The 18,339-nt window shown below is 55.6% G+C and overlaps 1 protein-coding gene across 5 annotated transcripts in view; it reads right to left on the bottom strand.

The window, feature by feature from the left end:
• The window catches only part of Acot11 (acyl-CoA thioesterase 11), a 64,681-nt gene that overhangs the window by 27,175 nt on the left and 19,167 nt on the right, over positions 1 to 18,339 (bottom strand). The window contains exons 1-2 of one of the 5 annotated variants that reach the window (XM_004874628.4): positions 16,695 to 16,887; positions 10,413 to 10,557 (exon numbers count right to left, since the gene is read on the bottom strand). The exons of 3 other annotated variants lie outside the window; for them this stretch is intronic. In XM_004874628.4, the coding sequence (XP_004874685.1) occupies positions 10,413 to 10,557; positions 16,695 to 16,717 (168 nt within the window). In that variant the 5' untranslated portion in view covers positions 16,718 to 16,887. Of the gene's footprint in view, positions 1 to 10,412; positions 10,558 to 16,694; positions 17,054 to 18,339 lie in introns of those variants that run through there. One more of the 5 variants, XM_004874630.4, reaches the window with a different exon arrangement.

The raw sequence follows: 18,339 nt of genomic DNA, 5'->3' as shown, positions 1-18,339 counted from the left end.
CTGCCAGCCCCTGGCCCCAGGCCACAGCAGACCTGGCCAAATTGGATGATTCCCATGAGGCCCCAGCAGAGCATGCCGTGGGCCCTGGTGGATCAGAATAGGAGAGACTACCTGTCCAGCCCCAGCTGGGGACAGTCACCGAGGGAAAGGCCAATCCAGGGTCCCTTCATGTAGGCGCCCCCCAGGGGAGCCGGGGCTCCTGGGCTCTCTGACTTCAGGCGTCACCTTGATTTCCTCACCCCCCCCCCACCTCCTAATGGCTCACAGTACCCTCTGCCTGCCCTGCTGAGGACCTGTGTGCTGGCTGGACACCCCACAGCATGTCCTCCGGCCTCCAGCCATTCCATCTCCTCCCAGCTCCAGCCAGAACCACGGGGTTGCTCCAAAACAAAAAGCCACAGCCTCAACCATCGCCTCAACCACTTAGCACGCCCTGCTTTGCCCAGGGACCTGGTCATGTCCACACGGCCCCCTCCCATGGGCTTCACTCTTTGCTCCACCCTTAGGACCACACAAACCTTAATAAAGAACAATCCTTGGGGCCAGGGATTTAGCTCAGTGGTTTTGCCGCCTGCTGCACAAGCGCAAGGACCCGAGTTCGATCTCCCATACCAAAAAAAAGAACAATCCTCACCAGCACCTCCTCTGCTCAAGAGCCTTCGATGGCTCCCCACTGTTATTAGGTCCAGGCCCAGCCAATGCAGCTCTTGCCTCGAGCCCCACGTGTACCTCCTCAGAGCACTGTTCTCACTCTCGCTCTCTGGACGCTGCTCTTGCCAGAATCCCTCCATCTGTCTCATCTGCCCCCTGAGCCCCTGTGCCTCCCTTTCATCTTCCTGTCCCCACCTTCGTCAAGGAAGGTTAGGGCTTCCCAGGGTCCTGCAGCCTCACTGTCCCTACGACAGCACTGACCAAGCTGCACCACCCCCGAGCCCCCACAAGACAAGGACCTCGCCCGTGGTAGACAGAAAGGAGACAACTAAAGACTTAGAGGCCTTGGGGCTGAGACTCCAAGGACAAGGAAAGTCAGAGGGGGAACAGCAGCCACCCAGGAAGCATGAATGCCGGGTACCTGGAACAGTGGAGAGTGCAGGGCATCCTGGAGGGCTGGAGACTGGAGGGGCAGCATGGGGGTGGGGAGCAGCCAGGGAGGCCCCAGGATCCTGGGAGCCTCCTTGGAGAAGGCCGTGGACCATAGTGATGGCCAGCAGACTCCACAGTGCCTGTGGGCCCCGTGCAAGGGAGACCCACACACCTGCCCCAGCAGGGAGTGGCAGGCTCGGGGGGCTCAGAAATTGCCACCACAACAGGCTGTGCAGAGCCTGGGGTCGGCCTGGCTTGGGTTCAAGTCCAGTTCCAAGTAACCCATGCAACCCAAGGCAGGCTGTTCGACCTCCGTGGGCCTGAGTTTTCCTCATCTGTAAAAATGGGATAATAATAGCTACTCCCAAGTGTGCTTGGGGATAAAATGGAAGGAGATGAAGTGTGTAATGCTTCTAGCACTCATCTACCCTGCAGCTGATGTTAGCTTTCTAAATCGGGTGGGGGCTTCCCACCGCAGCGCAGCTGGGAGAGACCTATGTGCAACTGAACTGGGCTGTTTGCACAGCACCCAGCCCGTGACCTCACCAGCTCTATGATGGTTCTGTGAAAACTCAAAAAGCCAGCAATTGATCCCAGGGCACCCCAGAGCAGGAGGCTACAAAGCTGGGGATCCTCCTCCCCTCCCCTGTTCTCCCAAGCTGTGGGCTGGGGGGCTGGAAGGCATTCCCACGAGGGGGTGGGGATAGGAGGCCTCTGGCCCACCTCGGAGCCACCTCAGGCCAGGCCCCATGAAAGGCCCATTGTCTGAGCCAAGCCAACCTCAGGAGTTGAGCCAGTGAAACTGGATGCCCAGCCCCTCCCCAGCCTCTGGCAGAGACTAGTGGCATCAAGGGCAGCCCCTCCCACCGGCAAGGCAGGGCATCTGTCGACATTCCAAAGCTCTCCTTCCTGTATATTCCCTACCTGCTTCCCCCAAAAGGCTCTGTAGGGGCCTACACAAGACAGACACGTACTGCGAGCAGAAATGTAAACAAGTCAAGCTGAGGAGCCAAATAAGGGCAGAGAGAATTATGGTAGGAATGCAGGGCCTGCCATAGAGAACTGCATTTGGCATTGAGGTTCCTAGTAAATGAGGCCAAAAAAAAAAAAAAAAAATGGGCAGCAGCAGGTACCAGACTGTTGGGTAAAACAGGGCTGGGGATAGGGGAATGTGGAAAAACTGTTTATTGAGTTAAGGGTTTTACTTGGGAATGATGGAAACACTGCAAACGTACCAAATATCAGTGAACTGTAGTTAATTCTATGTCATGTGCATTCTACCTTGATAAGTTTTTTTTTAATTCTTGAGAGAAAACATTTTAGACAAATATCAGGTAAATCTGCTACTTTACATTAAATTAAAATTTCAACACCAGCTATATTTTTAAGAAAAAAGAGATGGTGAGAGCAGAAAGTGGGGCATCCAGGGTGGTGCCTGGCACACAGTAGGAGTTTTGGAAAGGTGGGTTTCTTAGTGCTCTGGCCTAAGTTTGAGGAGCTGGGCAGATCTGTCAAGCGGAGCATCTAACTAGATGGCCTCTTTCCAACCATAAAGGCTCGGCTTTCCGGAAGTTCTCCAGCCCTGGTACCCACAGGAGCAGAGTCCCGTGTGCTGTGGACCAAATGCACGAATTTGTTCCATGGGTCCCTGATTGCCACTCGTGTCTCCAACACAGGCAGGGAGAATGCAGGCCATGAGGCCTCACTCCCACCCCTGCCCCTTCACCCCATTTTAGAACAGACAGCCAGAACATCACCTGCCTCCCTCCACCCTCCAAGAGCAAAAATAACCTCATCTGAAACCTGACACCTACTTTGATGGTCCACCAGGAGCTGCCCAGGGCAGAGCCATGGAGAGGGCCGCTCCTGAACGCCATCCCACCATATCTCATCTGACCAGGGGGCAAATTTGAGGTGCTGTCATTGACAGGGCACCCCAGTGGACAGAGGTCCTAAGTCCTGCTCACGGTGCCCTGCCCTGGACCATAAGCCAGGACTCAAGTGCAGGCCTCTAGACTCTGTCAACCTTGCAGCCCTTTTCCTGGAACCCTGAGTGAGAAGGGCTTGGACTTTACACATCTGCTTGGTTGTATGGTTAGGGAAATTGAGGCACAGGGGAGCTCCCTGTCCACCATGTGAAGCAAACAGGCTCACAGCCAGACAGTCCTTGGGCAAGCTGTCTAGAAGTTGTTTTGTCCTGGGGAAGAACAGGACAAGTGCCCTATCTGTGATCCCTAAAACCAAAGGCAGCTGCTTGCCTGTGAAGTGCTATGGGAGCATTATTTCAGGGCACACAGGAGTTGGCTGGCCGGGGACTCCTGTTTCCCCAAAGCCTGTTTCTCCCCTGGGGAAATGGAAATGTAGACAAGGGACGTGGTGGGAAGTGCGGGTCCTGGAGACCGTGCTGCATCTGAACCCCAGCTCAGCCCTCCCGCACTCAGTTGTCACTCCTTCAACACCCACCCCTGCCGTGGGCCTGCTTTCCTCACCAGTAAAATGAGAATCCCAAGTACTTAGCAGGATTGTCCAGAGGCGCAAAGGGGGGAACACAGCCAAAGGGCTGTGCCAAGCCTCCGGGCACTGCCTCTGCCCTCCTGTTATTAAAGCTCCTAGGAGAGGTTGAGGGAGTCAGGGAGTCAGCCTTGCTTGGCCTATGAGCCTGAGTGAGTGGGGCCAGCCTCACAAAGCCAGGGCCAGATGTACCGGGCGACAGGCACGGGACAGGAGGTGACCGGGGAGAGGCTGTCCCATCAGCAGGGGCTCAGCAGAGGCCAGCAGGACAGGGCCAAGACTGAGAAGCTGAGCGAGAGCCCAGGGCCTCACCCTCCACCCTCATCCTGCACCTGTGTGTCAGGTGAGCGCTGTGCCCGAAGCTTCCGGGAATCTTGGGGTCAGGAGGAAGGGCTTAACCTCTCTGGGCTCAGCTTCCTCAGTCCATAAAATCAAAAGGTGTCACCTGGAACACACAGATGAGATGGAAACCAGTTGCCTCCTCCAGGATTGATTATGTAACCCAGGGGTGGCGAACCTATGGCACACGTGCCATCACTGATGTAATATGTGCCGAGCACCATGCTGAGCAGTTCCCGGCATCTATCTCTGTTCATCCCCACACAGCCCTACCAGCTGGATGTTATGATTTCCATTTTACAGATGGGGAAACAGAGGCCGGGGAAGGGTAAGCAACCTGCATTTGCACACATGAAATCACAGCCGTACAGGGCAGAGAGGAGACTTAGACTCCACCTTGTGCCACTCGAAGCTGCTGAGGCTGCCTGGTCACTTTCCTCCAACTGCCTCCCTCAGCTGCAGGCAGGACAGCCACTGTCACCTCCCGGGTACACGTGACAGCCATGGTCATGCCAGGCCACACTCACTCCCAGAGCTGGGGCTCGAAGATGCTCCCCCTCCATCCTTGTATGCTCAGCAGGAACAAGGATGTGCACAGTGCCCTGTGCCCAGGGTCTAGGCCCTTTCTGGGCCACTGTCCTACTGCCACCACCAGTGAGAAAGCTGCAAGCTCTCCACGCGCCGGTAACTGTTCTTCGTCAATCCTCAGATCTCAAAAGTGGGAGAGCAGCCCAGGGTCAGCCAGACAGCACAGCAATCCTAGCTACCACAGCGTGCACTTGCTTGCCCTGAAGGACAGACCTGGCCTCCTGTTCAGAACCCTTTGCACCTCCCCTCCCCAAGACTGCCGGGCCCTGCCTTTGGGTCACCATGGCGACAGGCAGCCAGGCAATGGGCCCAGGCCCTGTGTTCTGCCAGCCACCTCCTTTACTGAAGCTTGGGCAGGAGGGTGAGGGAGAGAAAGGGAGGGCAAACAAGAGGGACAGGGAGGAGAAGAGAGCAGTTACAGAGAGAGGAAGCAGCAAGAGTCAGGGCGAGAGAAAGGAAAGAGAGCGGGGAAAGGGAGGATAGAAAAAAGATGAAGTAAGAGAGAAAGAAAAAAATAAGCTAGTAAGGAGCAGAACAAGAAGAGAGGACACACACGTGCGCGCACACACACAGAGGGAGAAGTGAGGGAGGCAGGAATGGGGCCCCCTCCAAACCTCCCCACTGCACGCACGCGCGCGCGCGCGCGCACACACACACACACACACACACACACATTCCTCCAGCTTGAGCCACACTCAGCCAGCAGTGGGATTCTGGCTGCCTCTGGGACTTCCTGCCCCAGGAAGCTGGCAGCCTGGTGGCCCCTTCAAGACCCCATCTGCTTCTCCAGGCCCCTCCTGCTAAGGGACAGTGTCCTCACCTTCCCCAGGCTCCCAGGCAGCACCTCCCCACTTGGGATATCCCTCCCTCTCAACCCTCAAAGCCACAGAGCTCTCCTGCCCCTCAGCTTCCTCCCTCCCACCTTCCCCAGCTTCCCTTTACACAAAACAACAACTTCTTATTTCTCCCCAGTGTTCAAGAAACCATTCCTAAGCAGAGCAGAGCGGGCAAATAGGGGCTGTGATTTATCTTGCTGTGCAGGAAGGAAGCAGGTCTCAGAATAAGACTTAGCAAGGGGACCCCAGCCCTAAACTGGCAAATCTGGGGGTTGCAGAGGCACAGCAGGGCCCAGGCGGCCAACCATGCTTTACCACAACCCCTGTGCACCGGGGGCTGTCCTCAGCCCAGGCGCTCTGGCTGCAAAATGGCCTGCCCTGGCCTAGCCCCACCACACCCAGGTCTCATGCCCTGTCTCAGAGGAATCTGAGCCCACAAGAAAGGTTCGAAGAGGAAAAATGAGGAGGGTGGAGAAAAAGAAGAAAGAAAAAACACAGGAAGCCCCAGCAGGCTCAGACTGTACCCCATCTGGCCCTCCCTTTGGCTGGACAACCCAAAGCCATTACTGAAGTCCCTCTGAACCCAAAAATGGGGACAGGAAAGTCACAGGCAGGACTCAGTGAGACTGTGCTCAGACCTGACCCAATACCACAGCTCTTTGTGTTCTTAAAAAGCCAGGTGGTGTCTGTTCCCTTCCAGCCAGGGATCTGCACTGGTGCCCCAGGGCAGAAGACATCGCTAAGACTGCCAGGCCTCTGCAGAGCAGGGAGGATCAGACAGGGCCCGTCTGCCCCAGTCATGACACTCTCCTCCCCATCGCACCAGGTGGACACTGGTCTGTCCACCCACCAAATGTGTCTACCACCCTGGCTTCATCTCAGCCAGGAATCGAGGTTGGACAGGACAGAGTCTACGACTCTCCGAGAGGCCACCCCTCCCATGGGTGTCCACGCCTCAGGAGGTGATGGATTCTTGGACTCTAAGGCAGTGATCACCAATGCAATGTGGGTTTACTGAGAACAAGGCATGTGTGGAAGAGGAACAGATATATCTGCATATTTTGAATCTGCACTGATCCCGAACATTGTACATGCTCGGTAAAAATGCATGCAATTGACCCAGGAGGCATCGTCAGTGGGTACCACCTTTGCTGGCTCCATCCAACACTAGGTCAAAATGGTTTGAATGAAGAGACAACTGTCAGCGAGGGCCACCCCAAAACGCCCTAATCCAAACTGCAAACAAAGCCCTCAACATGGAAGAGCCTCAATCATCGGCCTGCATTTAAGCATTTCCGTTTCTGTTGCCATCACTTTTAAGTTGTTTTCGTGCTGGGGTGGCACTAGCCTAACAGTTGTGTGATTTCATCTGACCATAAACTCAACAGTAACAATCCTGCTGAAACCAAAGCAGAGCCCTGTGGGTGGCCGGAGGCAGAAGGCCTCCCGCTGTGATGGGAGTGGGGCGCAGGGCCCCTGTTAGGGGAGCAACTCAGGGCAGGAGGAGAAACCCAAGCTGGGGCCCTGTGAGAGGGTGGGAGCCCAGGAGCAGGGAGTGCCCAGGGCCAGGAGGGACAATCCCTGGCTGCAGATCTGAGGGCTGCCTGGGCCAGAGGACAAGAGGAGTGCTAGCTAATGAGGTTAAAATCCAGGACAGGATAGAAAGCCCCCCACCCCCGCCCCAGCTGGGGATCAGTGAGTATCCTGCATTCCTTCAAGGCCTGGGAACACAGCATGGGACAGGACAGTCTCTTTGCTCATGGGTGGACAATAAACAAATGGAACAAGATCATGTTAGAGGAAGAAAAATGCTATCAGAAAGAAAAAACAGGGGCTGTGCTCCAGAGAAGGCCGCGGGTGGGAGGAACTTGTATAGTGTGGCATAAAGAAGGAGGCTTCCAGGCCAAGATCTGGATGGATGATAAGGGGCACTTGTACAAGGACCTGGGGTTACAGGGTAGCAGGCATGGAAACCGAGGGTGCCAACTCCCAAGAGGGTGGGAGCAAAGGCCAGCAGAGGAAGAGAAGGTGTTGGGGGGAAATTCTGGGGGACCAGGTAGGACACTGAGGAGTCTGGATTTTCCAGCAAGTGAGAGGAAGGCTTAGAGGCTGTCGGGAAGGGAGGTGACCTGACCTGGATTTCAGATCCCAGTGCTGTTGGGTGGAGGTGGCCTTTAGGATGAGGGAGGGGGAGGCAGGGAGAGTCCACAGTGCTGTCCACTGGGCCAATCAGAGACGACAGACGGAGGGTGGAGTTGGGGGGTCCAACTTGTGGTGCTGAGAGAAGGGGAAGGCCCAGGCCTGGACTGAGTGACTGGTGGATGGTGGTGCTGGCTACTGAGCTGGGGGAGCCCGGTGGAGAAATAAGTACGGATGGAATCAAGACTTTGAGAGATGCTGGTCAATGTTTAAGAGAGGTATCAAGGAGTTCCAGTGTACAGCCCAGGAGAAGACAGACATACTGAGTATCTAGGACCCTCATAACTCTGGGACCTTGTAGTAGGTTAAAGGCCCCCAGCTTTTGCTACAATTCCCACTGAGAGGTAGAGCCCAAGCCCCGCCCCTGTATCTGAGTCATCTCTGGTCACAAGAGGACACGTAGCTTCCGCGAGGCCTTTGGAGCTCTTACTGTGGGAAGTCTTCCTCCCCTGTGACTGCCACGCTGAAGAGGCCACGTGTACATGCTCTGATTAGCAGTCCCAGCTAAGCCCAACCTTGCAGTCATCCCCACCACCGTGCCAGTGGCGCCATCTTGGACCCCACCACCACCACCACCAAGTAACCTCCACCAGTGCCCCAGGGGGAGGAAGTGCCCAAGCAAGCTGGGCCCAAACGCCTGTCCCACAAAATCACTAGACATCAAACGGTGGTTGTTCTAAGCCACTAAGTTTCAGGGTAGCTGGCTCTGCAGCCCTAGAATCTAGAACAGACATCATCCCAGAAAAGAGGGTAGAGAGAGATTTGCATGCTCCATAGGAAGGAGGAGTGTGCCAAGGAGACTGGGGGGGAGCAGTCAGCCAGGCAGGAGGAGCCCCTGAAAAGAATGGGTCTCCCGAAGGAGCACTGCTGGCCACCAAGCAGTCAAGGCAGATGGGGAGAGAAGCTGTCCCTGATTTGATCAAAGGAAGGGAGGTGCTTTAGTTACTTTTCTCATGGCTGAGACAAAATACCTGACACCAAAAGTTAAAGGAGGAAAAGTTTATTTTAATTCAGTTTGTAGAGATTTCAATCCATAGTTGGCTGGCTCCAAGGCAGGGAAGCATGGCAGAGGAGAAACAGTTCATGGCAGGCAGAAGGCAGCAAAGTAGCAAGTGAAAAGCAGTGACCCTCTTTCTGTCCCTTGTATCCTATCCAGGCTACCCACACCTCTCACACTGAGGGTGGGGCCTCCTTAATGCTAGCAACGTACCAGAAACCAGTCCCAGCATCACCTCCTCAATCCCAGAAACATACAACTGAGATCCAGCCACCTCCTAAAAGCCCCACCTATGACTGCATGAGGCTTTGGGGGACATCTGAACATAGCCACAACAGGAAGGATGGAGAGGAGTCCAATCACAGTGACAGGGAAAGGATGAGAGATCAGCAAGTGGATGTGGACACCACAGAAACACTTTGAGAGGTTCCTATGGGAAGAAGAATCAAAGAAACCAAGTAGCAGCTGGACATGGGGACAGGGGAGGGGCTTTGTTTGTCTAAATGTTGGGAGAACTGGAACTCATTCCCATGAACGAGGAGAGCTGCCCACAGGACAGAAGCTGCCCAGAAAGATCTTTTTAAAATTCTTTTAGATTCATTTCAGAAATCTATGGTTGCCATTTATTGTGCACCTGTGCCAGGCCAGGGGTCCTTTAGCTCACACCTCTTCTCTGAAACAGGAATCCTCATTTCACAGATGAAGAAAAGGAAACGACTGTGCCTCTTCATGATAGCCTACTCTCACACTGTAGGGTGCACTTGTTTTCCTACTTTTACTTGACCCAAACTCACTCTGCTGAGGCTGTTTCCTTTCCTACCTTTAACAAAATTTTTCTGCAGTTGAAGAAGAAGGAGAAGAAGGAGAAGGGGAAAAGAAGGAGGAAGAGGAGGAAAAGAGGAAAAAGAAACTTGTCAAGGAACGAGGGAAGACCCCCACCCACCCACAATACAGCCCTGGCCAGTGAAAGGCAAAGGGGACTGGACTGGGGCTCTCCCAATTCCAGAGCCTGGCCAGGCGCCAGCCAGAGTGAGGTCAGGTCACCACCCCATGGAACTTCTGAGACAGACCCTCTGTCCCTTGCCTCCCAGCTCCCCTGCGTCCTGGGAAATATGGGACAGAGCTGGCTGGGAAAGTGATCCAGACCAGTGCCCTATCTGGGCTAGGAGGTGTCGCCATCACCACCGCCAGCCACTCCCCATCCAGAGTACCAGTCCAGTGGCCTCAGAAGTCCCTCCCACTCCCCGGCTGGCCTAGCTGGAGCCTGTTCCTGCAGTGGGGAGACACACCTCTCTGCCTTGATGCCAGAAGCTCCACTTTTATCTTCAAAAGCAAGGGCAGGGTGGGGACCAGGCCAGCTCAGAGTCCCAGGAGGCCCTCGGGGTAGGGCTGGAAAGCAGGGCTGGGCCCTTCCCTTCTGGCTTTCTTCAGAGAGGCTCCTTCCCAGCCCCAGAGTCCCTTACCCCCTGGTCTCGTCTCCTCTCTGTGCCCACCCCTGCCCCTGGGCCCCTCCCTGACCAGGAAGCCATGGCTCTCAAAGCCTGTAGCCTGCTGCTGGATCTCTTCACACTGTCTCCTCTGTGTAAAGCCAGCCTGGTCCAACTCTGCACTGGGACCCCACACCCCCTGAGGCTGGGGAAGAGCTAGTCAAGAATACAAGTGTTGGGCTGGGGATTTAGCTCAGTGGTTCCAATACTTGCCTTGCAAGCACAAACTCCTGAGTTCGATCCCTGGTACCAAAAAAAAAAAAAAAAGAATACAAGTGTGGCTCCTTCCCGCTGCCCACTGAGAGAAGGCAGAGAGGGCTGCTGGGTCTCCATGCCCTTGCAAAGGAACAAAGAGAAAAAATGTGGACCCACCTGGTTCTGCAAGCCTGGAGTGGCCAGAAAACAGAGCTGCTTCGGAGGAGGGCCCCAGGGCCACTCTCCTCCCAGACCTTCGGCCTGGGCCAGGCCACACCCCAGGCGATAGCAGCCAGTTCCAGCCTTCACAGGCAGCACAGTGCTAAGGAGTAGAGACCTGAGCTCAGGTGATGCCTCCCTGGCTTCCTAACAGCTGGACCCCGCAAAGCCAGTCCCACCCTTCCTAAAGTGAGCACAGCTCTCTGGAGTCCCAGTGCCTCGTGACCGTTTTCCCAGTGGCCGTGACATGGCAGGTCTTGATAGATGCTCTAGAGTGGCTCTGTGTGCACAACACCAATTCCTCCTCACCTTGCCCTGTGAGGGACAAGTATCTCTCCAGCACAAGAAAGGGGGCTGATGCTGAGTTACCCGGAGGACCCTCCCAGAGCTCCACACCAGGGAGAGGAGGCACTGTTCCTACTCACTGGGCTGCCTGCCTCCTCAAAGGACAGGCTTTTTAATTCGAGTTCATTCATAATGATATAACAATGTTCATTCACAATGTATAATTTGCAGAGGGCAGATTTTTACCACTAAGGAAGCACCAGCCAGGAAATACAGATGGCCAAGGAGGCCAGGCGGAGTGTCCTCCACCAGGGGTCGCTGCCACATTCCCTCACCATTTCCTTGTGGAACTGGGTTTTGCTCACCTCTCACACACAGGAGTCTGGCCAGACCATGCTTCCTCACCTAGAAAAGCTTTCGGGGCTCAGCTAACCCATCACCTCCTCCAAGGACCTCACCCTGACCCTCCCAGGGCTGGTGAGGGCCACTTCGGGGCTTTCCTCCGTCAAAATCTGGCCACATTGTGCTGCCATCCTTGGTTTACCCATCTCAATCTCTGTATTTGCCTGGGGACACCTAAGGACAGGTCTGGTGTGACTCATCCCTGTGTCCCCAAAGTGCTAGACTCTGGCCCTTTGCATCACAGCCTTGCTGCCACCTTACCTGCAAGAAGGCTGTTCTGGGAATGGCAGAGACACACAGGCCTGCAGCCAGGGAGCTGGCAGAGGATCCAGTTGGCAGCACCACCTGTCCCCTGCAGCCACTGGACAGAGCAGGCACAAGGAAAAGACATGAGATCCTCGGCTCCAGGTCAGGCCAAGACAAAGCAAGGGACCTCAGTGCCCAGGGCCCCTGCCCAACTGGAGCCTGGGGCCAGACAAGACTTCGAGTGCTCTAACTGCTTCAGAGAGGCTTGGTTTTCTTTTCTTTTCTTTTTTTTTTTGGTACTGGGGGTTGAACTCGGGACCTTGCATTTGTGAGGCAGGCGCTGGAACCACTGAGCTAAATCCCGGCCCCTGGTTTTCTTATCTGTAAGGCCATCTGAAAACTAGCAGGTTTGCAAAGCTATTTGGGTATTTAAATATGCCAGGCACTTAGTAGGTCCTCGGCAGAAAAGTTCACTTTCACCTTTTCATCTGACCAAGCACCCCTGCCACTGAACTGCTGAGGAAACTCAAGTCCAGATGAGATGGAAAAAGGAACAACTGCCACAGCCAACCACAGGCAAGCTCTACTCCTCCAGGGTCTCTGATTCTGCCAAAGGTCTGGCAAGATCTTTGGGACATACAGATCTGGTTCGTAGACAGGGACACTGTGGTCCCAGAGGCAAAGCAAGCTCGCATCTCTGAAGCAGAGCTCTGGACCCCCCTATTGTCCAGCACAGTGTTGGGCAGCTCTCCAGAGGCCCCAGGATCCCAGCATGGCCTCCCTCACCGCTGGCACAGGCACAGATGAGGGCTGGTGGTGCAGCCTCCCCTAGACCATGGGACGTGCATGGCAGGGTCAGCTCAGACAGCCTGGGACCCTGAACCCACACTGTTAATGTACTAAGCTGGGCAGAGGGATGAGGCCATTCACTGGATGCACATCTGGGTTCCAGAGGTCTCCCTGGCTAAGACAAGAGCTGGAGAAGCTCTCATGAGCCCAGGCACCTCATCCCATGTCTCCATGCACATCTGCCTCGGGGGCTGGTCCTCTTCCCAGTCCTGTTGTGAGGAGCCCAGGAGGGCAACTGGGCTCCTCACTGTGCTATCCACACAGAGAAGAGGAGGCAGCATGATGTGCTTCCTGGGTCGCTGAGCTCAGCCTTCAGGGACTGCACACCATGCACCAAGCCTGGGAACCACGGCACCCCCAAGGAGCTCACAGACAGCAGAGCCCAGAGTCCTCCAAATCCAGATTCAGTCTACAAAGCCCAGAACCTCAGTTGCAGCCCCTGCAGCCTCAGCTCAGCCTCTCGAAGCTGTTCTGGCCCAGCTCACGCCTCTCCAAGCCACATGGGCTCCATTCAGTAGCTTGGAGAACCACACAGCCTGGTCGCTGTGGTGGGAATGCTCCTCCCCTAGAGCTCCCATGGCTCCCTTCTTCTCCGCCACTAGATCACTGCTCTCTCACAGGTCCCTCTCTCCACACAGCCTGAGTTTAAGCTCCACAGTGCTGCTTATTAGCTGTGTGACCTTGGGAAAGTCACCTGTCTGCCTCAGTTTCTCCTTAATATAGCCACAATGACACCATCTGCCTCACAGAGTTGTTATGAGGAACAAGAGTTGGCACATGCTTGGCACATGGCAGGCACTTACACGGCACTATTGACAGCACTTACTGCAGACTCCATTATTATTTATTTCACTGCCTTCCTCGCCATCTCTCCCTTCCAACTGTCAGCTCCACTTGGTCACGGGCCACAGCATACTCAGTCCCTGCCACCTGTGAGTCCTCAGTAAGCACCTGTGGAGGGAATGAGTGGAAAGGGTGCAACCTCCTCAGGAGAGGTTGTGGACTCTGAGGCCAGAGAGGAGGAAACTCAGAGGGGAAGCAAAGGCTGAGCTAGGTTTTGAAGGATGAAGAGTCCTCCAACAGGTCTGCCCAGGGGCAAAACAGCAGCTGCGAGCAGCTCCTGAGCAGACCAATGCGAAATGTTTGAGTCTCGCTCAACCCAACCACCCCTGTGGTCATGTCTCCATTCTGTGGTTTTCGAGTCCTACTGTATGATGGGCACGTGGCTCTCTCATCGCTTTACATCTATAGGTTTCTCCTCCACCATGCAGCCAGAGCCTCGAGCAGATGCTGTCAGGCCCCTCAAGGTGGCACGTAAACCCTTCACAAATTTCAGAGCCTCCTGTGTCAAAGTGGGGGACTCCAGAGTCACCAAGCACCCAGAGCGGAGCACCTGACTGAGTACTGGAGTTAATGTAAGACTGTAACCCAAACACTAGACCTTCAACCTTCCCCACACTGGGCTTGACCCCTAATGGGGCTGGGGATGTTGACGGTGGGAGAAGCCCCTCCATCTGTCCTCAGGTTCAAGGTGAAGTGCTGGGATCACACTAGGAGTCTGGAGAGCAGCACAGCATCTGTGAGTGTGAGCACCAGTGGCCACAGCCGTGTCTGACCTCTCATTGCCCGGCCAGCAGCACTCCCTGGGCCCGTGGCATCTCGGGATGACTAGGACAAACAGTCCTCTTGTCACTGTTTCTGCACTGGGAAAAGCCCCTGACCCCACTGAGAGCTGAGCTGGGCCTGGCTAGACCTGAAGGTGGGCAGAGTGTTCCAGACCTCCCGAGCCTGGCAGTCTCCTGTGGGGCAACACAGGCCCCCGCCAGCCCACTTGGGTGGGGAAAGGAGATGAGCGCTCTGCCGAAAGAAGCAAAGACTGAGACTGGACAGAGAGGCCTTCTGGCAGCCCTGAGTCAGCACCCAGCACCTCTGCTGCCCCCCGCCCCGGCTGGGCAGCAAGTTAGGACCCCGCACTCACTCATGAGCCGGGTGCTTGCTGGGCACCCAGCAGTGAGCAGGAATCCGAACCACCTGACTCCAGTGCTCACTGCCTACACTCCCTCAGGACGCCAGAAAAAGCCCCACACCAAGTAGAGTGGGGCTCAAGAATCATCGGAGACCTCTTTGTTCCCAGTTTGACCTGGCTTCTTTAGTTCCCAGTGAAGATAGTTTGGTGAGGGATTTTATGTATTTGTTTGTTTGTTTCTAATTTATTTGCTAGTTTGCTTTTTATTTTATTTTATTTTATTTATTTTTGCTATTGGGGATTGAACTCGGGACCTTCCGCTTGCGAGGCAGGCAGCAGAATCACTAAGCTAAATCCCCAGCCCTAGTTTGCTTTTTATTAAAAGGTGCTTCGGTTCCAAGCCACAAAATATTCCCAAACTCTCCTGTATACCAGAGTGAAGGGAACTCAAGAAGAAGCTAGGGAATCCAAGACTTGCCAACAAGGCAATAGTTCAAAGGTGGCAGTCAAGGCCAGAGTGCTTTTAGCCAACACGAGGTCCCTGTCCTTGTGTGCCCAGTTTCCACATCAGATGCCCACCCCCACTCCCGACTCACTCTGGACACAGGCGGAGCACAGAGTCAGGGCATGTGGGTCGGATGCCACTTCCAGCCTCCATCTGGCAGAGCCTCTGGTCCCTTAAGAGCCCAGACTCGGGAGCCAGGACCACTGAGTTCAAATCCCAGCTCTGCACTTAACAGCGAGATCTTGGGACGTCACTCAACCTCATTGAGCCTCAGATTCCTTATCGGTAATACGTGTCCCACCTCATAGAGAACCGAATGAGTTTGGCTTTGCTAATGCTGCTGTCCCTGGAAGATGGTGCTAATGACACATCTTGTACCCGCCAGGAAAGAAGTCCTTTAGATAACACAGAGCTGGGGAGAAGACCCGGCTGCCCTCCATCTAGGACACACTCTACCCTGGGCTCAGGGGACAGGAGCGAGAGGCCCTGCTGCTCAGATCCCACCCTGGGCCAGCCTGAAAAGCTGCCTGCTCTCGTTCATTCGCTAAGCATGCCCAGGACACTGCCCAGGCCCAGCCCAGTGCCAGGTACACCAAGAGCAGCCTCAAGGAGCCCGCTGGCTGGCGGGAGCTTCGGTGTGCAGGTCAAGCACAGTTCCACCCAGAGCACTGGGCTTTCCAGCAAGGGCAGCACCCAAGCTGAATTGGGGGGCTCTGGGGAACTTGTCAGGGAGATAAGTCAGAGGAGGTGCAGGGAGGCTGGGATAACTCTGGCAGAGGCCACAGCAGGTAAAATCACGGGGAGGAGAAGGCACGGCCATGCGTAAGGCTGTAGAAAGCAGTTCCGTGCTCCTGCAGCAGAGAACTAGGAGGGGTGAGGACGGGGGATGAGGAGGGAGGCAGGGAAGGGAGTCAGATCGCCAAGGTCCTTTGGCGTCACATAAGGCATGTGAAGGTCATACTGAAGTTGGAGACGAGCCACACTCGCCTGTTGAAGGGGGCACAGCATGGGTCAGTGAGGATGGGAGTTGAGGGCTGGCTGTGCAGATGGGGGGGCTGATACAGCCTCTCTCTACTTGCCCCAGCACTCCCCTTCTCCGGCACTGGGAATCGAAATTAGGACCTTGGGGCAGGTCCTTGCCAGGCAGGGATGGTGCCCAGCCCCCTTTTAAAAGGCTGTTGCAGGGCCGGGGATTTAGCTCAGTGGTTTCGTCGCCTGCTGTGCAAGCGCAAGGACCCGACTTCTATCCCCGGTACCAAAAAAATAAAAAAATAAAAAGGCTGTTGCTGCCAACATCCTCAGCAGACAGCCGCTCTGTGCCCTCACAAGCCCTCTGGCCTGGCCTGAGCCTTCTCCATGTACCAGGTCAAAGGCCCTAGCAGGTGCCACCAAGCCCTTGGATCTGTCTCTGTCCTTGGAACCTAATCTCAGCTCCAAAGTCCCTGTGAGAAGGTTCCAGGGAAAAGTGCTCTCCAAGGTCACTTCCCAGGAAGCTTTTCCACATGGCCGGTCCCTCACGTGGTCCTGCGCCTGCTCTCTGTCTTCACCCTGAAACCCTGTCATTCACACATGCACACACACACATCTTGCTCTGCCCTTCCACCAGCTCTGTGGCCTTGGAGCCATGAGTGTAAAACACCTCAAAGCCCTGAGCTCAGATGGCAACAGAGAGAGACCGGCACACACAGACCTGAGCCAGACAGAGAAATGCTTCCCAGCCAGATGCCCAGAACGGCTGCAAGTGGCTCCCTTCACACAGCCCCCCCAGAGCGTCTACTGGCCCTTGGTGCTTGTTTAGGGAACATTGTCTATGATTAAGCAGCCTAGAGATTCCACAAGTTCTCTCCCCAAAGAGAACTAGAAAATGGCCTGTGAAAAGTGAGACAGAGGATGCAGAACTTCTGACTTAAAGGGGACGCATCAGCGTCTTCCTAGGCCCCCAGCCCTTCCTGCCCTCCCTGTGCCTCCCGAACCCCACTGTCCATACCCTCCGCAGGTGGCTCCCCACATTCTGGATCATCGCAGTGTCCCACCAGGCTCCGGAGACAAAGGCTGGTCACCTGAACCACAGCCTGCAGGCACTCTGGCTCCAAATGCAGCTGGCTGGCTGGCTGCCTCTCCATGCACGGCTCCTCCTCCAGCCACAGCTGCTCCCGCCCTCCCTAGCCAGCTGTTATAGCCTGCCCCTGCCAGGCCTCTCGGCAGACAGCCCTCTGACCCCCTTCTCCTGAAGCCCAGGAACGCTTCACGGAAGTCTCCTAGGGGCAGCCAGTTGGTACACAGCCACGGCAGGGGCACAGTGCCCTTGTCCCGGGCACCCGGTCCGACTCACTTTTTCTCACCCCACTTCTAGCCACCTCCCTCTCCCAACTGGGTTCGGCTCTGGGATGCCCCTAGAGGCCTGGAGTCCATCCGTCCACAAGCGGTCAGGCTAGAACACAGCAAGCTGCCAGCAGCCTCCTGGAGAGACACCAGACCCACCTGCTAGAACTCTTCACCCTCGGGAGTGGCCCGGCCCACCGCCCACTGTTGCACCATAGCACCCTGCTGGCGTCCTGCAACAGCTGGCCGCAGACAGGGCATACTCCCACTCCCTTAAAATAGGCAAGGTAATTCTTCTAAAGTGGCACCTGCCACATGGCACCCTGACGGCCATGCAGGATTCAGCCTCCCGTAGCACCACTGGCTGAGGGACCACCAGGATTTCCCTTCTCCCTCCTGCTTCTGCAAGAGGCTTGAAGAGGAGGCCCTGACACTCACACTGGACTCTGACAGCATGGCAAGTGTATGGTGGGAAAGGGAAGGGGTGGGGAAAGGTCCCAGCAAAGGAGATGGGTAGGGAGTAAGAGCAAGCACCCCGTAAGAACAGCAAAGCCCATCTGTGAGCTGGGCCTTGTCCCATGCCCTGGGGGAGGATCCTGGGCAGGGGAGGTGATGTCCTCCCACCCCAGAGAGCACAGAGGAGAGAGGAACAGATCTCCTTAGCTCTGAGGCCTCTCCCTCCTCTCTGTCCCCGCTGCTGCTCCGGTTCATTCACCATAGATTTAACAACATTCCCTCGGGGCACGTCCTGCCTACAAGGCCCAGGTTCTGAACCCAGTTCTTTCATCACTGTGCCGTGTGCCTGTGGGCAGGTCCCTTCCTGTCTCTGAGATTCCGTGCTGTAGGAGTCAAGGACAGTAAAGTGAGCTCAGGTCTTGCCTGCACAGAGGTGGTCATCTGTCAGCAGTTCTGCGTCCACAACTGCAACATTGAAGTTAAGCCTGAAAGACACCAAGATGCCCTACCTGTACCCAAGGGTGGGGCAACCCAGGTGACTGAGGAGGTTTGGAGAGGCTGAGGAAAGGGGTGAGGTACAGGGCCTAACAGGAACCGAATAGGGCTTGGGCATCAAGGAGCCTCTAAAAATGATGAACATGCGCAACATGACAAAGGCCACGTGAGGCCCAGTCGAGGTGGCATGAGTCCTCCTGGACTGGCAAGAAAACCAACCCAGTGAAGGGACAGCTCCTGTCCCCCATCACCCTGTCCCCAAGATACCTTGACAGGCAGCAGCTGGGGCAATTTCAGGCCCCCTGGATGCAGAGGAAGCAATGGAAACCCAGAAAGCTCGGGCCCCAGCCTGTGCTCCT

The sequence above is a fragment of the Heterocephalus glaber genome, unplaced genomic scaffold (assembly GCF_053883595.1).
Source record: "Heterocephalus glaber isolate CG9 unplaced genomic scaffold, H.glaber_assembly_v1.0 deba00001449, whole genome shotgun sequence".
Classification (NCBI taxonomy): Eukaryota; Metazoa; Chordata; class Mammalia; order Rodentia; family Bathyergidae; genus Heterocephalus; species Heterocephalus glaber.
The sequence above is the reverse complement of the archived record's forward strand: the minus strand, read 5'-3'. Positions and strand labels throughout refer to the sequence as shown.